Source organism: Anopheles darlingi, chromosome 2, assembly GCF_943734745.1.
Source record: "Anopheles darlingi chromosome 2, idAnoDarlMG_H_01, whole genome shotgun sequence".
Classification (NCBI taxonomy): Eukaryota; Metazoa; Arthropoda; class Insecta; order Diptera; family Culicidae; genus Anopheles; species Anopheles darlingi.
This window is the reverse complement of record NC_064874.1, coordinates 94,559,402-94,574,401: the sequence shown is the minus strand read 5'-3', so window position 1 is coordinate 94,574,401 and position 15,000 is coordinate 94,559,402. Positions and strand designations below refer to the sequence as shown.

At 41.2% G+C, this 15,000-nt stretch overlaps 5 protein-coding genes across 11 annotated transcripts in view; 2 read left to right on the top strand and 3 right to left on the bottom strand.

The window, feature by feature from the left end:
- Nucleotides 1–581, top strand: part of LOC125948255 (37 kDa salivary gland allergen Aed a 2-like) — a 136,492-nt gene extending 135,911 nt beyond the window's left edge. For all 3 annotated transcript variants that reach the window (XM_049674152.1, XM_049674151.1, XM_049674153.1), the window contains exon 5: nt 1–581. This exon is cut by the window's left edge and continues 80 nt beyond it. In XM_049674152.1, the coding sequence (XP_049530109.1) occupies nt 1–190 (190 nt within the window). In that variant the 3' untranslated portion in view covers nt 191–581.
- Nucleotides 582–7,512: 6,931 nt separating this feature from the next.
- On the top strand, nt 7,513–10,204 carry LOC125948254 (37 kDa salivary gland allergen Aed a 2-like). 5 transcript variants are annotated; one of them, XR_007468561.1, is made up of 6 exons: nt 7,513–7,871; nt 7,947–8,171; nt 8,255–8,443; nt 8,507–8,846; nt 9,026–9,281; nt 9,481–10,204. XR_007468561.1 is itself a non-coding variant. In XM_049674149.1 (6 exons), the coding sequence occupies exons 1-5, from the start codon at nt 7,557–7,559 to the stop codon at nt 8,834–8,836; spliced, it is 993 nt and encodes a 330-aa protein (XP_049530106.1). In that variant the 5' UTR covers nt 7,513–7,556; the 3' UTR covers nt 8,837–8,846; nt 9,026–10,204. The 5 variants fall into 5 exon arrangements, 4 of the variants coding, with proteins under 4 accessions (XP_049530106.1, XP_049530104.1, XP_049530105.1 ...); XM_049674149.1 differs by having other exon boundaries at nt 8,507–8,708; nt 8,775–8,846; nt 9,026–10,204; XM_049674147.1 differs by having other exon boundaries at nt 9,026–10,204.
- A 127-nt stretch (nt 10,205–10,331) lies between these two features.
- LOC125948257 (uncharacterized) lies at nt 10,332–11,303 on the bottom strand. The gene is made up of 2 exons (XM_049674155.1): nt 10,717–11,303; nt 10,332–10,657 (listed from the first exon to the last, which is right to left on the bottom strand). The coding sequence occupies exons 1-2, from the start codon at nt 10,948–10,950 to the stop codon at nt 10,373–10,375; spliced, it is 519 nt and encodes a 172-aa protein (XP_049530112.1). The 5' UTR covers nt 10,951–11,303; the 3' UTR covers nt 10,332–10,372.
- A 118-nt stretch (nt 11,304–11,421) lies between these two features.
- Nucleotides 11,422–12,245, bottom strand: LOC125948258 (37 kDa salivary gland allergen Aed a 2-like). The gene is made up of 3 exons (XM_049674156.1): nt 12,111–12,245; nt 11,861–12,031; nt 11,422–11,781 (listed from the first exon to the last, which is right to left on the bottom strand). Exons 1-3 carry the CDS (start codon nt 12,168–12,170, stop codon nt 11,503–11,505), a joined length of 510 nt encoding a protein of 169 aa, XP_049530113.1. The 5' UTR covers nt 12,171–12,245; the 3' UTR covers nt 11,422–11,502.
- A 724-nt stretch (nt 12,246–12,969) lies between these two features.
- LOC125948259 (uncharacterized) overlaps nt 12,970–15,000 on the bottom strand; it is a 2,400-nt gene continuing 369 nt past the window's right edge. The window contains exons 2-3 of the mRNA XM_049674157.1: nt 14,995–15,000; nt 12,970–13,383 (exon numbers count right to left, since the gene is read on the bottom strand). The exon at nt 14,995–15,000 is cut by the window's right edge and continues 162 nt beyond it. Coding sequence (XP_049530114.1) covers nt 13,273–13,383; nt 14,995–15,000 — 117 coding nt within the window. The 3' untranslated portion in view covers nt 12,970–13,272. The remainder of the gene's footprint in view (nt 13,384–14,994) is intronic.

The following is a 15,000-nucleotide window of genomic DNA, read 5'->3' as shown; positions in this document are numbered from 1 at the left end:
TCGGGGCATACAGCCCTACGATTATTATTCCTGTTTGATTAACAGCGATATTAGGGAGGAATTTAAGCTAGCGTTCGATTACCGTGATGTACGTTCGGCTGACTATGCATATATTGTGAAGGGAAACACCTACGATGCCCAGAAAGTAATAGCCGAAATGAACAAAGTAGAGAAACATGTTTGCGGATAAGATCCTGTGATAGTTTCTTGTCAAATGCTTGCAATCAATTCACCTGATGAATAGAAAATTACTAAGTCATCCGTGGATATAATCGTCGTTTGAAACTCTCCGTCCCCGAACTGAGAGGTCCGAAAATGAAGCGAATATTCCACATTAACCGAACTATTAAAAATTAACTTTATGACTTCCTCTACTGGTCTTCCTAGCATGGACAGAACAGCAATTCTCGAAAGCGAATGCACGAGTTCACGTAACCCTCTTACTCTAGGACACGTGCCTACAGAGTGAAATTTAAGTCTTTTTAATTAACACCCCTGCCTTCCCAAATAATGTGACGTGTGCCAGAAAAATGCAGGAAATGCGCTCCCAGAACGATAATAAAATGTTGCCTGACTGTCTACGAAGAGTCGTTAGCCCTTCGTTATCTCGAAATCACCCCGCTCTGTCACCACCAAACGTTTTGTTTTCTCGATCAGCAAAGGTGTGGCTCTCCATAAATCGTACCGCGCCGATCATGCGCCCGTCAATCGAACTGCGAAACGAACTCTGTATTCAGCCTTCTACCAGGTGTGCACTGATGTACGGTGGCTATTTACATTCACATTTATCTTGCAAATACCGAAGCCTGACTGCAGGGTACCTAAATCACCGATCGAAAGATCGAATTGCGTGCATTGAAATGATAAATATAAATTATAAATTAGATATCTCTTCTCCTTTCTCCTATTCCCTTCTTGTGCCTTCTGTCTTTTCCACCTTTTACGCACATTCCCCCCTTTGCACATTCCCAATGTGTCATGTGATTAGCCGTGATAGTGTAGCTAGCGGGCACGTTCCAAATCCTCGCTAGGTGCTCTAATCTGCGCAGCCACTGCTATCGCTGCACCGCAGTCTCCGTTCTGTCAGACACTTACGCCAAAGTCGGCGGCCACACCATTGGACCGCGGTGATAGTTGATAGGCTTTAAGGTTGGGTATTTAATTAGTAAACAAATTATACGACTAGCGCCACTGCACGCGACTACCATTTGGACCTGAAACGGCAGTGGCCAGGACCGAAACGACATGCTTGAGGGTGGTTAGTTTGATTTATGGGACGCCCGTTTGACTTCGCGCACTACAAGCCTCTAGGGAGCGGTAGTACGCTACTCAATACAGTGTAGATTGGACTGATTTAACGATTCAGGAAGGAAGCTTTTATCGGCATGGAACGATGGATTCCAAAATCAGTACAAAGGTGATTTTAAGCTAGGTGTAGGTTATGCTCAGCTGTGTAAAGAACAAGTTTGCGCTTCACGGCGAAAGGAATGTGCTTTGCAATAATTCATTCGCAACAAAAGATATTTCTGCAGTGCGGAATGCCGGCATGTGCATGCCTATGACAACATGAGTAAGCAAAATTATAAAGCCGCAATTCAATGCACAAACAAACACCAACAGTGCGATAAGCAGTGATTTATGATTAGGCATGTCGGAAGAATTGAACACAAAGTGCCACAAACAAATGGCACCGACAATACCGCTAGTATGTATCGGATTATTTATCTCTCGCAAAGCTTCCTTTGTGTATCTATGATCCAACAAGTTTCTCACGAAAATGATCTGCTGCTCAGAAGCTCGTGCTGTGAGCATCATCCTCTTAAACTTGAACTATACACGGCTAGAAACAATATAAGCTCCACGCATCCATCAATACTACTCGGAGATAGAGTGGAAAGTGATCCGAATGGGAAGGGAACCGAAAAACCGAACGACACGTTTGACACTAATCTTCGGAAGCGGTGCACTTTTGGGACATCGAAGCTTGAACCAACAGCAAATGGTTACGTTTTGCATAATTGATCATCTTAATCTATGCCTGTTCCCCTCGAAAGTGGATCACTTTGAGTGGATCACACGAGACGGCAACGAACTAGGAATTCGGGAAAGAACCACCGACAACAGTGACGACGTAATCGAACCGAGGCTCAGCGATGGGAGGTCCCGTCGTGAAGTTTGTTCACACCAAGATTAATCGATGCGCAAGATCGATCGTCCTGGGAAAGTGGCGGCAGAAACGATGAGAAATTGAGCTGAGTATGAGCGGAATGTGATTGTGAGGCCTTGTGCGATGACAGGTCACGATCTCAATCATAATGCTCGTGGAAGAGTTACTGAGAGCATGGTAAACGATCTCTTACTATACCCGTGCGGCAGTAAAAGTTTGGTGGAATACTTCTAACAAATCACATTTGTGTAAAAAATCACTTGTTCGCCAATAGCAATAAAATATCGTAAATCTTAAACCTAAATAGATTCCCGAATATAGAATGTGTATGAGTAATGGGTAGATACGATTACCGATTACGTGAACCTAAAAAAGACAGCACATGGTTACTCGTCAATCATTCAAAATAATGCTTTGCCTTTCTTAACAATTTCTTTTGGGGTGGACTAAATTCGAACATCAATACTGTAAAATATCTAAGCTCTTTTGTAAGCCGTTACATACTACCGTACATAGTTACTGCTACGTAAATTATAGTAGTTACTTCTACGAAAATGCATTTAATACATCTACAGGAATTATTCAAACATTCCTGATCCATGTATTTGGATGCCTCAATTAAACACTGTTCAACTTCTTGTCTTCTCGAAACACCAGGAACTGAATTTGTATAAACGAATCACTTTGTGCTAATTTCCAAGGTCCAACAAGGTTCATCACATTAGACACGGTAGGTGTTTTCGCTAATCCGTCCTCGGAATCTCGTTTCGAACCTGTTTCTTCGTAAACGTTCTCGACTCTCAATCCCAGTGAGTCATACGTCAGTGGCTCTCATGCTGCGATATAGTATGAAACCGAAATGCCCAACAGATCCGTTTTTGGCGCTCGATCGAACAAGTGGAATGTCTTGTCGGGGATCAGTGTCAACGTTCGCCAGATCGCCGATCAGGGATCAGTGTCCGTTGACCAGATAGCTTGACGATAGTAGAGGTAAGGCGGAGGAACGCCTCTTCTCCTCTAATTGATCAATTAGCCGTGAGAAAGCCTCTTCCCAACTGGCTAAAGTGGCAGAACAATATTTAACTTGACAGAGGATCGCGCGAGTCGTCCCGCATATATTGCTGCTTACGACTGACTCCCTCAGTTCAGCACTTCCAGCAGTAAGCGCCTCCTCAAGAAGGCAGTCAAGCAGAACAGGTTTTCGATAGCCAACGACCGCCTGGGGTCGAATCGCTGGTAAGAGGTTTCGGAGTGGTGCTCGCTATCAGTAGCGCCCGTGGTCAGTGGCTCTGGCGTGATAAATGGATTACGCGATCGGGCGGAATCTTCTAAAAGCCACATCCAAATAATGATGGTTGAACATAAGCCAAGTGGATCCAGTTTCCATCTTCCAATTCTCCATTCCGGCGAGCCATTTTTACACAGCTGCCGTTTATCCAGTGTTGTACTCTTGAGCATAGGAAGTGCGACCTCCCACCGGTGAGCCCTGTGATACCCGTGCAACATGAAGGTGCAAAGACGCACACACCAAAGCTGTCTGACCACCAGTATGTGTCTCCAGCTTCTCTAAACGCTAATTAATTAAAAGCATTTTGATGTCAAGTGATCTTTCGCTGCGCTTTTAGCTCTTACGTCGCACATGAGTGTGTTGCATATGGTGTACGCAAGGACGCCTGGCGATGTGATTCGCCGCTCGGGCGTCCCGGAACATCCAACGAACTACTTGTCTTCTGCAATCTTTTGAATTGGCGATTCTCAATTACACTTTCTGCAATCATTTTTGGGTTGGTCTTGCAGTCAGGTTCGCTAGGGTGATCGTTTTCCAACGTTGTCACCATCACCACTAGCTTCACCTTGTGTTGGGTCAAGGCATTAAATAACGTTCGTCTACCTCGCCGCACCCAGTGTGAATTTGCGGATGTATGCAGGAAATGTGTAAACAAAATTATCAAAAGTGAACTGATTAATGGAGCATAGGTCGCACTGGATGAGAAGTCATCGTTCCTTCATTGCGCTTCGAATCTCTTTCGTCGTGCGGTCTTTTCGCCACGCGAAAGCTGACCCCTTGCCGAGAAGATATGGTTTCAATTTATTAGCTTACTTACCGGCGGTACATGCTGCCTTGCCGGATTCAGATGCAAGATGAAAATCAAGCATCACGACTGAGCCTAGCGGCCCCTGTTATGATTCTGTATTTGCGGCCAAAGCGTGCTACTCCAATTGAGAACCGGGGCGGGAATTCCACTCAAAAGAAAGGTATATAAATTCAGAGAGAGAATTAGAGAGGAAGTTATTAAATTTATTGAGATACATTTGAAACACTTTTATTAAACAAATCAACCAAATCTATTTGCTTCTGCTAAACACCCCGCAAATGACAAGAAGTTAAAAGTAATATAGATATTTTTAAAATTTGTTTGATATACCTCAACAGTTTATGTTATTGTGAATTGCGTAAAGAAAGAAGGAGATGAACAAAACGGCTCAACGAAACCTCGAATATTTAGCCTGACTATTTTGTAACACTTTACTCGATAATCTGTGCTCACACAGAATCCATTTAAACGAACAACAAACAAGAGCTCGTCTACGGTGTGTCGCTAGGCTGTCTAGCTCGGTCACTGTTGAGGAGACTTTTCTTATCGGCGATCGACGCCATTGCGACGCAGCGCGACTCGCGTGCGAAAAGTCAACAACCTCCACCGGTATCGCGATGCAGGAAACCCCCAAAAAAATTATGCTCAATACTGGAACCCACTGGTAGCCAGCAATGATGATAAATGAGGCCGATGACTGGCTTCGCGCACGCGACTTTGATCGATTGGCGAAGACTTAATCGGCGGAAGCTCAGATATAAGAACCAGATAATTAGTTTAATGGTTATTAGATTATTGAGATGTAATTCAATAATTTAACTAACGCGTAATACCAGAGTGTATTTCCTACAGCGTGCCAATGATATGTAAATTGAATCCAGTTTAGTTTTATCTTCGGTTATCACTTGAGCAAACTCAGCAAAATCGACGACGATGTACTGTAGGCATACTTTTGCGAGGCCAGGGAGCGAATGGCAGTAATACGTAAGAACAGACAGCAAACAGACAACGAAATCCTACCCGATGAAAGACGTTCCGCAGACACCTTTTGATGCGCATATGCATTTTTGTCAATCATATTTACTCAAACGCCCAGACTAAACACTCCCTGGCCATGTCCCTTCTAAGCTCCAGTTTGCTTTCTTCAGCATGACAGACCACCTGGGCCGTCCAGTAGTGCGTTCCGCGATGCATTCTGGCGGTGTTGCAGTGGTTTTATTTAATTTTACGATTATGTTTCCTCCATCCTGCTCCCACCAACCTGCGGCATTGGCAAACATAACCTCCGCTTTCTCGAAATCGTCCGGCAGCAGTGGTGTTGTGGATCGATCTCGTTTAGATCGCAATCGTGCTAGAAGCTCTCTACAGAAGAGCCCCAGAAACATGCCGTCTCTGAGGGTGCCACCGCGTTACGAAATCGGTCCAGCGAAAGTCTCGTCAGCGACCCCATGCTGACTGTTTGGCTGTGCTGTGTGAAGCAAGCAACCATCAACCATCTCTGTGGTGGCATAAATTCATCTTTACGGGTTAATCGCCTACCTTCGTGGCGTTATCCAAGCATCTCATATGTGTTTGTATGTCTCAGCACCACCAAGTGAGGAGCACACCCCGGTCCTGTCTGGAATCGACTGGATCCTTCACGAAGAGTGCTTTTGATTCGATGAGGGTTGATGTAACCAATGGCCGATGGGAAAACTTACTTCTCATCGATACACACTTTCCAGCACACACTTGAATTTATGGTACCAGGAAGCATATTGTCTTCTACGAACGTTGGACGCGTGTCGTTTTATTTCTCTTTTCAATTTACTTTTCATTCATTCATTTCTGTAAGTGGTGGTTCACACCCCGCTCGAAGGGGCTCCCATTTAATAAACAACAGGGAAAAAGCCTTGCAAGCGGATTCTGTGGCACACCTAGGACAAACATAATGTTTCAATCAGTGGATTATCATTATTTTTGTCCTAGTTAACATTGGTTACAACGAATAGCATCTGTCTTATTGGTGTATAAGCTGATATGCAAAATATCAGTCATATGCTTCAATGCAGTGTTTCGTGTTTCATGTGCTTCGGACTCTTTAGAATCCTTCAACATATATAACAGCATAATTAATTTCAAATGTCTTAGACAACCGTTTTGCTTCGCTAATATTCAATTAACCCATTATTTTTTCTGTGCAATTTAGCCGTCACTGACAATAATCCATATCAGAAATAATGATGATTTCATTTCAAAGAGCAAAAATCCAAAACTTCTCATTTCCTCACGAGGTATGCTCGCCATGCCAATCACCAAAGAAAGTTTTAACCCAACTCACCCATCGCTAGGTAGTCGTGTTTCTTCCTTCGTTACCCTTGCCACCTATATATTATAATAGTACAGTAAACCTGGCCTTAGGGAAAAATATCCACACTTCTGGCTAATCTTCAGGGCACGAACCATTTTTGGTCTACTTTCTTCGCGCTCGCTGCAGATTCCCTCACTGTGTTGTTCCATTTTGGTGTTGGCAGTACGCAAAAGGGGGGTATTTTTATTATTAACCTTTTTTTAATCATAATTTTCTCACGGATATCATATCAAAAGGAGTCATTATAACCACTCAGCTAGGAGACAATGCGATTCCGTTGTCGTTCATCCGGTTCGATGCTCCTATTTAAAGTGTTTGGAGAATCGATTTTTTCGATAGAACGTGTTGAAACATTGCCTGGGAAGGGTAACTGTGAACACAAAATCAGTATCATGGTACGACTTCGTGAGTCTTGAACGCCGTTTAGCATATCTGGCGGCGTGACTCGACTGAGACACGAGTGAGCTAAAGAACAGACTTGAATGTTATCACTATGTACGCTCGAAGATTGAATACTAATTGAATACACACTAATCAAACTAGAAGTGAGCTACGCTGGTCGGCTTTTCTGATCTTCCCAAAACACAATATCGATATTTTTTTCATAGATTGCTAAAAGGCACCTTTTAGAATATGTTTTAATTTATATTAAAACGTATTCTAAAATACTGATACACTGTTTTATAAAAAAAAACCATTAAAATAAATATATACATGGATATCACCGTTCTTAAGCATTGAAAACCATGCTTTCTTTGAAACATTTCATTTTGCGCACGAATTGAGTTTTATCACGTAGTTATCATACAGCCGATGCCAGATGCAGAATATCAAATACGCATTTGAAGCAAAAGCAAACAGACGCTCTATACTGAGCCTTAGTATTGGCTGCAATTCCAGACGGTGCAGTTCGTTCCTACGTACAAAGTGCACACCCAGAGTTATGCAGTTCATGTTACTTCTGATTCCGCCTTTGCTTCTAGTACTGATAAGAACGGGTTCTGGTGATCGTCGGGGCAAGTTCGAATCAGCTGGTGACCACCTATCACCAGACGACACGCTGTTTGTTCATTTGCGATGCTTCGAGTTGTTTGCTGCTGCGAGCGACGATCAGAGCAGTGACCGTGAACGTGATGCATCCGATTGGTTGTTGGCCACCAACAGCAGCTACATGCGTAAAACAGACCGATCCCCTGACTTCCTTAACTGTGTCCTCACAAAGCTGCAGCTTTATGATGATCATCACCAGATGTTCAAAGTAGCTTTTCGATTTTTATCCAAATGTGCTTCTAGAATTGCAAACACCTGAATAAAAATGTTGTATGTTTTACAGACGCTAATACTGACAAATCAGCATCGAACGTATGGTAACTGGATGAATTTGAGTGTGGAGTCCGTACAATCATTTAGCGATGATTTATATCGTGCTGTGGTACAAAGCTCTGCTTCTGAAAGTCTTTTTGCAGCATTTGAACCGGTTTTCCACAGGCACCAAAACACTTTTTTTCAATTGTTTTTACGTGATCCGATTGTGCTGGATAATTGGTATCGTCAAAAGGTAAAAGCTATAATAGCAATTTATAGCTGTAACATATATAGCAGGATTCAAGCTCCTGCAATTTAATTGTTTCTATTCCACAGGGATCGGACGAACGAAACCCCAACAAAACGGTTGTAGATTTCTGTGAGCATCACATGAGTGAAGAGCTAAGGAGCGATATCTGCCTCATACGAAGTTACCAGATCAGTAATCGGACAACGGAAATGGAGAAGCACATCGATTGCATCTTCAGAGGCTTTCGTTACATCACCTCATCGGGTTTGATTGATGTAATCCTTTTGAACTATATTTTATTTCCCCAAATCTCACACCACTACTAATTCAATCTTTAGGTATCAGAAATATTACGCGATTATCAACTTGTTTCGTCGCTTAATGACACAATATTAACTCATGTACGGGATTGCTCTGACAACTATGCCAGTATCGAGGTTCCGGTCATCAAACGGAGTCTACAAATGTACACCTGCTTGCTCGAAGGTACCTTGGCTGATGCATTTAAGGAGGCGTTCGACTATCGGGAGATTCGTTCGGGTAACCTGTCGCACATGCTGCATAAATTACCCTACAACCGAGAACAAACGAAATTGCAAATTCTAGCTCTTGACAAGGCCCGATGTGATGATCAGCAGACTCAAACAGGACGTCACAACAGTGCATAAATTGTTGTCGGTAAATTAGTTATTATAAAACTTTTATTGTTAATCGTTGAGACTCCAATCTATTGAATAGCCCATAGCCAACCACAGGTGTGCTCGGCCAGCACCACCACCAACCACAGAGGTGATCGGTTGGTAATAAACATCGCCAAAGTAGTAAATGGTTCTTGCGCATTCTCAACCGTTTTATAGTAATCCACCCGTCGCTAATGTGACGACAAACCACAGAATCTGGGAACCACTTTCCACCTTACATTGCGACGCTGCAACACAAGTGCAATGCGAGCATGAGTGGGCGTTAAACGCACTTACTTTATCTGTGGACTCCGCAACACGCAGCAGAGACATAAGGAAGGTTAATATTTCGTTATCGTCGCCACCAACATCAAGGCCACACTTACGACCACCATCACGACGCATCTTGCATTGCTGCAGCATACTATACCCTGTAGGTTCCCGAAGCCTTCTTTAAGACCCCACTTTTCAATTAAAAACTAAATAGATCCACCGTGATCGTAGGGCACGTACTTCGTGCTAGAGCCTATAGATGTGTGTGGCGTGGCCAGATAATTAAGTGCGAAGAATTGATTTTTATGACAAACGATTAAACGAAGCCGTTCCTAGTGACCATTGCTCCTTTGCTCTAGGTCTCGACATCGATGTGTTTGGCTGCTATGTTCAGGCCTAGAACAATGCTGCTACAGTGCATGACACCCTATGGCCTACCACGATAGTTGACGATGGGCGCCACTAAACTAAGCAACAGCACCTGAGTGAGTGTAGCCTTTGTTGGGATACCTTGGATGCCGGAATTGAGATAGCGCTTGAGATGCAGCCCCAGTCATTTATTTTCATGAAATTTAAATTGGCGCCTCCCGGCTACACTTCTCTGTTACCTGTGCAAACCTCTCGACGCGAACAGTCGCGACAGCAAGCGAGTAGCTATTTTTCAATTAAAATAAAGAAAAGCGCGCTCAGCTCAAGAAACTCGTGAGCTCTCGTTTTAACAGATTTTGCGTAGGCCGTATCCTTCGGGCGGCCGTAGTGTGCGCAAGCCGCGTAACACCTACGAAAATAGATTATTTATTTATTTATTTGCCACTTGACAGCGGCCGAAAGGATTAAGGTTGGCTGGAGCCGCAGGGTCCCTGCCGCGTTTCCTCGTTTGGTGCGGCACGGTTGATAATTCCGTACGTATGCAGTAACTCTCCAGAACGCTCTTTCTACACCACTTCAATAGCACTGTAGGGACCGGCATTAGGGCCCATCGGACTCGTATTTTTAGCGTAAAGCCTGTAAGGTGCCGCTGCCAGTGACATTTAATTGAGCCAATATAAAAAAGCTACCATCTCCTTCGGATGTTCGCGTAGACCGTGCGTGGGTACGGTCATTACGAGCCTAAGATGACACCTGCTTGCTACGGATTACCTTCCGTTGGTAAGCTGCTTTTGTAGCTTCAAGGGATAGCTTATATCTTTCCTCATTTAAATTATTGAAATCCTAATCATCAACCCCACTAGCGACCCAGTGTGAGGATATTTATTTGCATTGCAACTGGCGGTTCACTTCTTGCATCTGCTGTTGCACTTTGGTTCTATCGAAAGCTTGATGTGCAGGCCACTGGGAAGCCGTCTTGAGTTCGCGCAGTTCGAGAGCGTCTTGGAAGTTTCCGGCCGATTCTGTCGCCAACATGCAAGAGAAGAAACCATTGGGTCGTTGAGCTCCTGACAGCTTCCTAGTTCGCGACAAGCACGCGTCCACACTGTCGGTGTAGATACCATCGTGTGACTCCACCTCGTCCAAAGCAGACAAGACAACATTTCGCTATGAAAAGGTAAAGCCAGTTAAAGCATGGATTGGTGTAACATGTTGGGCATAGGCACCTGAACAGAGCCATCATCGGCCACGAATCCGATAGCTGCTAGAGTACACTTTACATATCTATCTGCATCATCGCCGACCGCTAGGCGATACTGTCGAAGATCACACACTTTCGTCCGCGATAAATCGGAAATATCGCTAATACACTTGGCCACAGTTTGAGCTTGCAATGGTATGGGAATTAGAACCAGCAGTTGCAATAAAATCCCGCCAACGATTATACCGTAACCTTTCATTTTGCCACAAAACACAACCTTCTTGGCTCAGAGACAAAGATGTACTGACGATAAGCATACTAGTGTAGCATAGAAGTTGTGTTAGGAGATATATGAATCACAATCACCAAACAGCAATGCATGCCCCATGAGAAAACAAACATTGCGACATGATTGGGGTTATGTGGCGATCAAATAGAGTGTAGAACAAACAAGTGCCTAATCAAGCTGATCAACCCAGCAACGGACGTTGCAGTTCTATCGAAATAAGCGCACCATACGCTGGATCCTCTGTAATCATCCGAATGAAATGCGTTCCTAGAAATGCCTCAATAGGTACTGAATCAATTATTATAAAATTATTTTAAAATACCGCTTAGTTGTTAGAATGCACTCGATGAGAGGTTCATACACATACTGCTATCAACGTCTCACTCTAAGAGCATGTTATGTATTGGTTGAATAAATTAAATGAATTTTTCAATTGCGTAGTTTGCATTGAGATTAGTAGATTTATTTTTGATCTGTACATCAATGATGTAGCAGCACAGATAATAGGTCAGCTATTACGATTCAGTCGCACAAACCATCATCTATCTCCTTGATAAGCGCCTTGATCTGCCCGGCGTTGAATTGAGAATTTGGCTTTAGTTTGCCTGCTCGAATCAGTTCCACAAAGTCGACTGACAGTTTGAAAGCCTCGACAGAATCCGTGGTCAAAAAGCAGGTGTAAAAAGTATTTGCTTTTTTGCTGGCATTAACCTTAGCGGATTCGGCTACGCACTTCTTTATGTTTTCTGCATGTTTTCCTCGCGGTTCAGCGATTGTTAGCAATCCCAACAGCTCTTGGAACTGTTCGGCGGTGAAACCGGCGTAGTAAGAACAAAGTGTTCGATTATAAAACGAAAGTGAAGGCCATCTCACAACCTACCTCAACTTCACCGTTTCGATCGACAAATCCTACAACATGCAACACGCACTGCATATGCTTGTCCATGTCTGGGCTGGTGTCGGGTGTATACTGGCGCAGTTCACAGATGCGATCTTTCAATGAAGATGGAATATTTTTTTCACATTCCTCCACAGTTTTTGGCTCTCCTGCCTGAGGAACATTGCCATTGGTTAATATGAACACAGTAAAACTGCTTCCATTAGATAAAAAAAGCGCAATAATGATTTACCTGGACAAACGCCATCCAGCACCATACTAGTCCAACGGCGTACAAGAGCTGTTTAAACATATTGTTCCTATGAGATTATCCTTATTCACCTCGCTGCATTTTATAGTGCTCGACATTTTGGTTTTGTTTGCAGTTCTGTCATTTCAGCAAATAGATGATACACAATAATGTTTTTCACAACTGCGTTTAACTACTGTAAACCACAAGTGATGTTTGATCAGCCGTCTTAAATCGGTGTGTTTAATATGGATTATGGAATCGTTGTTGACTACTTGTAGCTTGTCAAACAGTAAATTTTGTTTTATTTATATAATCATATTCATATCATATGATATTTTAAAATTTATGAGTTTGCGTCGCTTCAGCTACCAATAAATGTTTAATCTTTTTCTAATCGCGTGAGAATCAAATGGTATACTAACGATTTGTGAAACTATATTTACATTTAATTTTTCATCTATTTATTTATTTATTGTTTTTTATCATTGACTACTCTTGTTGACTGTTGTTGTTTTGTTTGTTCATTTTAACATAACGTTGACACCTAAGCTATTGTTATCACGTTCCTTTTCACGCTGAGTTCACTACTGTATAGTCATATTAAGAAAACCAATAAATAAGCCAGCACATGCGAATTGTTTCTGTAAATTGTTCTGGTTGTTGAGCCTTAACACTAATGAACTAAAAATTAAATAATTTATGCTTGAATTATGATTATTAGAAAACGAGACCTACATTTAAAATTAAAAATAAAAATAATGATTACCTTAACTAATTGAATTATAGAAAGTATATGTATTTATTTTGCATATTCAACTCATGCTGTAGACGATCTACCTTAAGTATTTGAAACATGGAATTCGTATTTTATTCGAATTTTAATTTTATTTCATATCGGTTCTATCAAACAGTCAAATTAATTACACACTCTGGCATTAACCACCTTCTTGAACATTTCCTTCGAATCAGTATTCATAATGCACTTGTAAAACGCATTTGAACAGTTGATTTTGGGCTCGGATCGGAATGACTTGCCAATGCATATTTCCAAATTGTAGTTTCGATGTTGTTCAATATTATTCATAAGTTGGTAGAGTTCATGATAATTTGCGTATCCCATGTTGTCTACCACATTAACAGCCTTCAATACGCAATCCAAAGTTTAGTCCATATCAACTCCTGTAATCGTTTCGTACCTTTTTGCTTTCCAGAACTGGCTCTTAGCTGAATCACTGAAAATACTTTTGCATTGATCGAGCGAATAGCCAGTAGCCTATGAATTAAATGAAAAAATGAAGTGAATGAATTAAAATTAAACATAGACATTTTCTTCAATTGGTTATGATAATTAATACTGTCAATACTGTGATTTTCCACATCTTTCGTTTTTTCCAATATTATAAAATTAACATTAAGTAGAGGACACTTGTGAGTAAATTCATTCCATTCAGTCCATCATCTTTTTATACCTGCACGGCGCTGTATAAAAATTATAATTTATTCACCAACTAAGCAACAGATGCAGCTGTATCAACAATAACGTTCAATAGAATGCAATAAAACAACGAGACAATAGTTATCCAAACAGATTTCTAAACAAATGTTTGGTCAACGGTAGTGCACATTAAACATTAAACAACACGATGGAATTTTTGATCGATCTATGATATGATCGACACAGTGTCGATTGATAAAAGATTTTTTTCTAAATGCTACAATATCTTTTCCTAATATATTAAGAGGATAAATCTTTGAGCTGTTAATCTATTAAAAATCTATGGTAAGTAAGCTCTTCTGATTTTATACCGCTGCAAAGTGGGTAATTTTGGACGCAGTGGTAATAGTGGCCTATTCATAGTATTCATTATTTGCGCATTAACGGCAAGGTGTGCGGATCCTTATGAATTAGTCGATGAAAAGACCATTGAACGAAAATACTGCAAATATGTAATGTTTCTGCATATTTGGGTGTTTTATTGATATTTATTTATATATTTTGTTACTGTTGATAAGTTCAAAATCTGCTGCAAGGGTAAAATTAAGGAATGAGCTTTGCTCTTTTAGGAACAACCGGTACCGGATGATTCTTTGTGGGTTTCACGATGTTTGAATATGTAAAGACATCTTGTTTGAATATTGTTTCACAAATAATGAATACTATGAATAGGCCACTATTACCACTTCGTCCAAAATTACCCACTTTGCAGCGGTATACAATCAGAAGAGCTTACTTACCATAGATTTTTAATAGATTAACAGCTCAAAGATTTATCCTCTTAATATATTAGGAAAAGATATTGTAGCATTTAGAAAAAAATCTTTTATCAATCGACACTGTGTCGATCATATCATAGATCGATCAAAAATTCCATCGTGTTGTTTAATGTTTAATGTGCACTACCGTTGACCAAACATTTGTTTAGAAATCTGTTTGGATAACTATTGTCTCGTTGTTTTATTGCATTCTATTGAACGTTATTGTTGATACAGCTGCATCTGTTGCTTAGTTGGTGAATAAATTATAATTTTTATACAGCGCCGTGCAGGTATAAAAAGATGATGGACTGAATGGAATGAATTTACTCACAAGTGTCCTCTACTTAATGTTAATTTTATAATATTGGAAAAAACGAAAGATGTGGAAAATCACAGTATTGACAGTATTAATTATCATAACCAATTGAAGAAAATTTCTCTGGCTTCAGTTTCTGGCTTCAGTTTATAAGTTTCAAAAATGCAATGCTCAAGAATGTAATTATTGTCTTTGTGATCTTCGACTCTCTTCATAGCGTAGTAGATTGCATCATGCTAAGCAAGGACGTTATATCATAATAATTAAAACTAGTAGTGAAAATAAAATTGTTAGCTATTGCCACTAACTTACAATTCC

Coding starts and splice junctions, on each gene's coding strand:
- LOC125948254 (XM_049674147.1), top strand. CDS start 7,557: ATGCAGTTCATGTTACTTCTGATTCCGCCTTTGCTTCTAGTACTGATA. Junction 7,872..7,946: donor ATCATCACCAGATGTTCAAA/GTAGCTTTTCGA, acceptor TATGTTTTACAG/ACGCTAATACTGACAAATCA. Junction 8,444..8,506: donor CCTCATCGGGTTTGATTGAT/GTAATCCTTTTG, acceptor TTCAATCTTTAG/GTATCAGAAATATTACGCGA.
- LOC125948257 (XM_049674155.1), bottom strand. CDS start 10,950: ATGAAAGGTTACGGTATAATCGTTGGCGGGATTTTATTGCAACTGCTG. Junction 10,658..10,716: donor CCGATGATGGCTCTGTTCAG/GTGCCTATGCCC, acceptor ACCTTTTCATAG/CGAAATGTTGTCTTGTCTGC.
- LOC125948258 (XM_049674156.1), bottom strand. CDS start 12,170: ATGTTTAAACAGCTCTTGTACGCCGTTGGACTAGTATGGTGCTGGATG. Junction 12,032..12,110: donor GCTGGATGGCGTTTGTCCAG/GTAAATCATTAT, acceptor AATGTTCCTCAG/GCAGGAGAGCCAAAAACTGT. Junction 11,782..11,860: donor ATCGAAACGGTGAAGTTGAG/GTAGGTTGTGAG, acceptor ACCGCCGAACAG/TTCCAAGAGCTGTTGGGATT.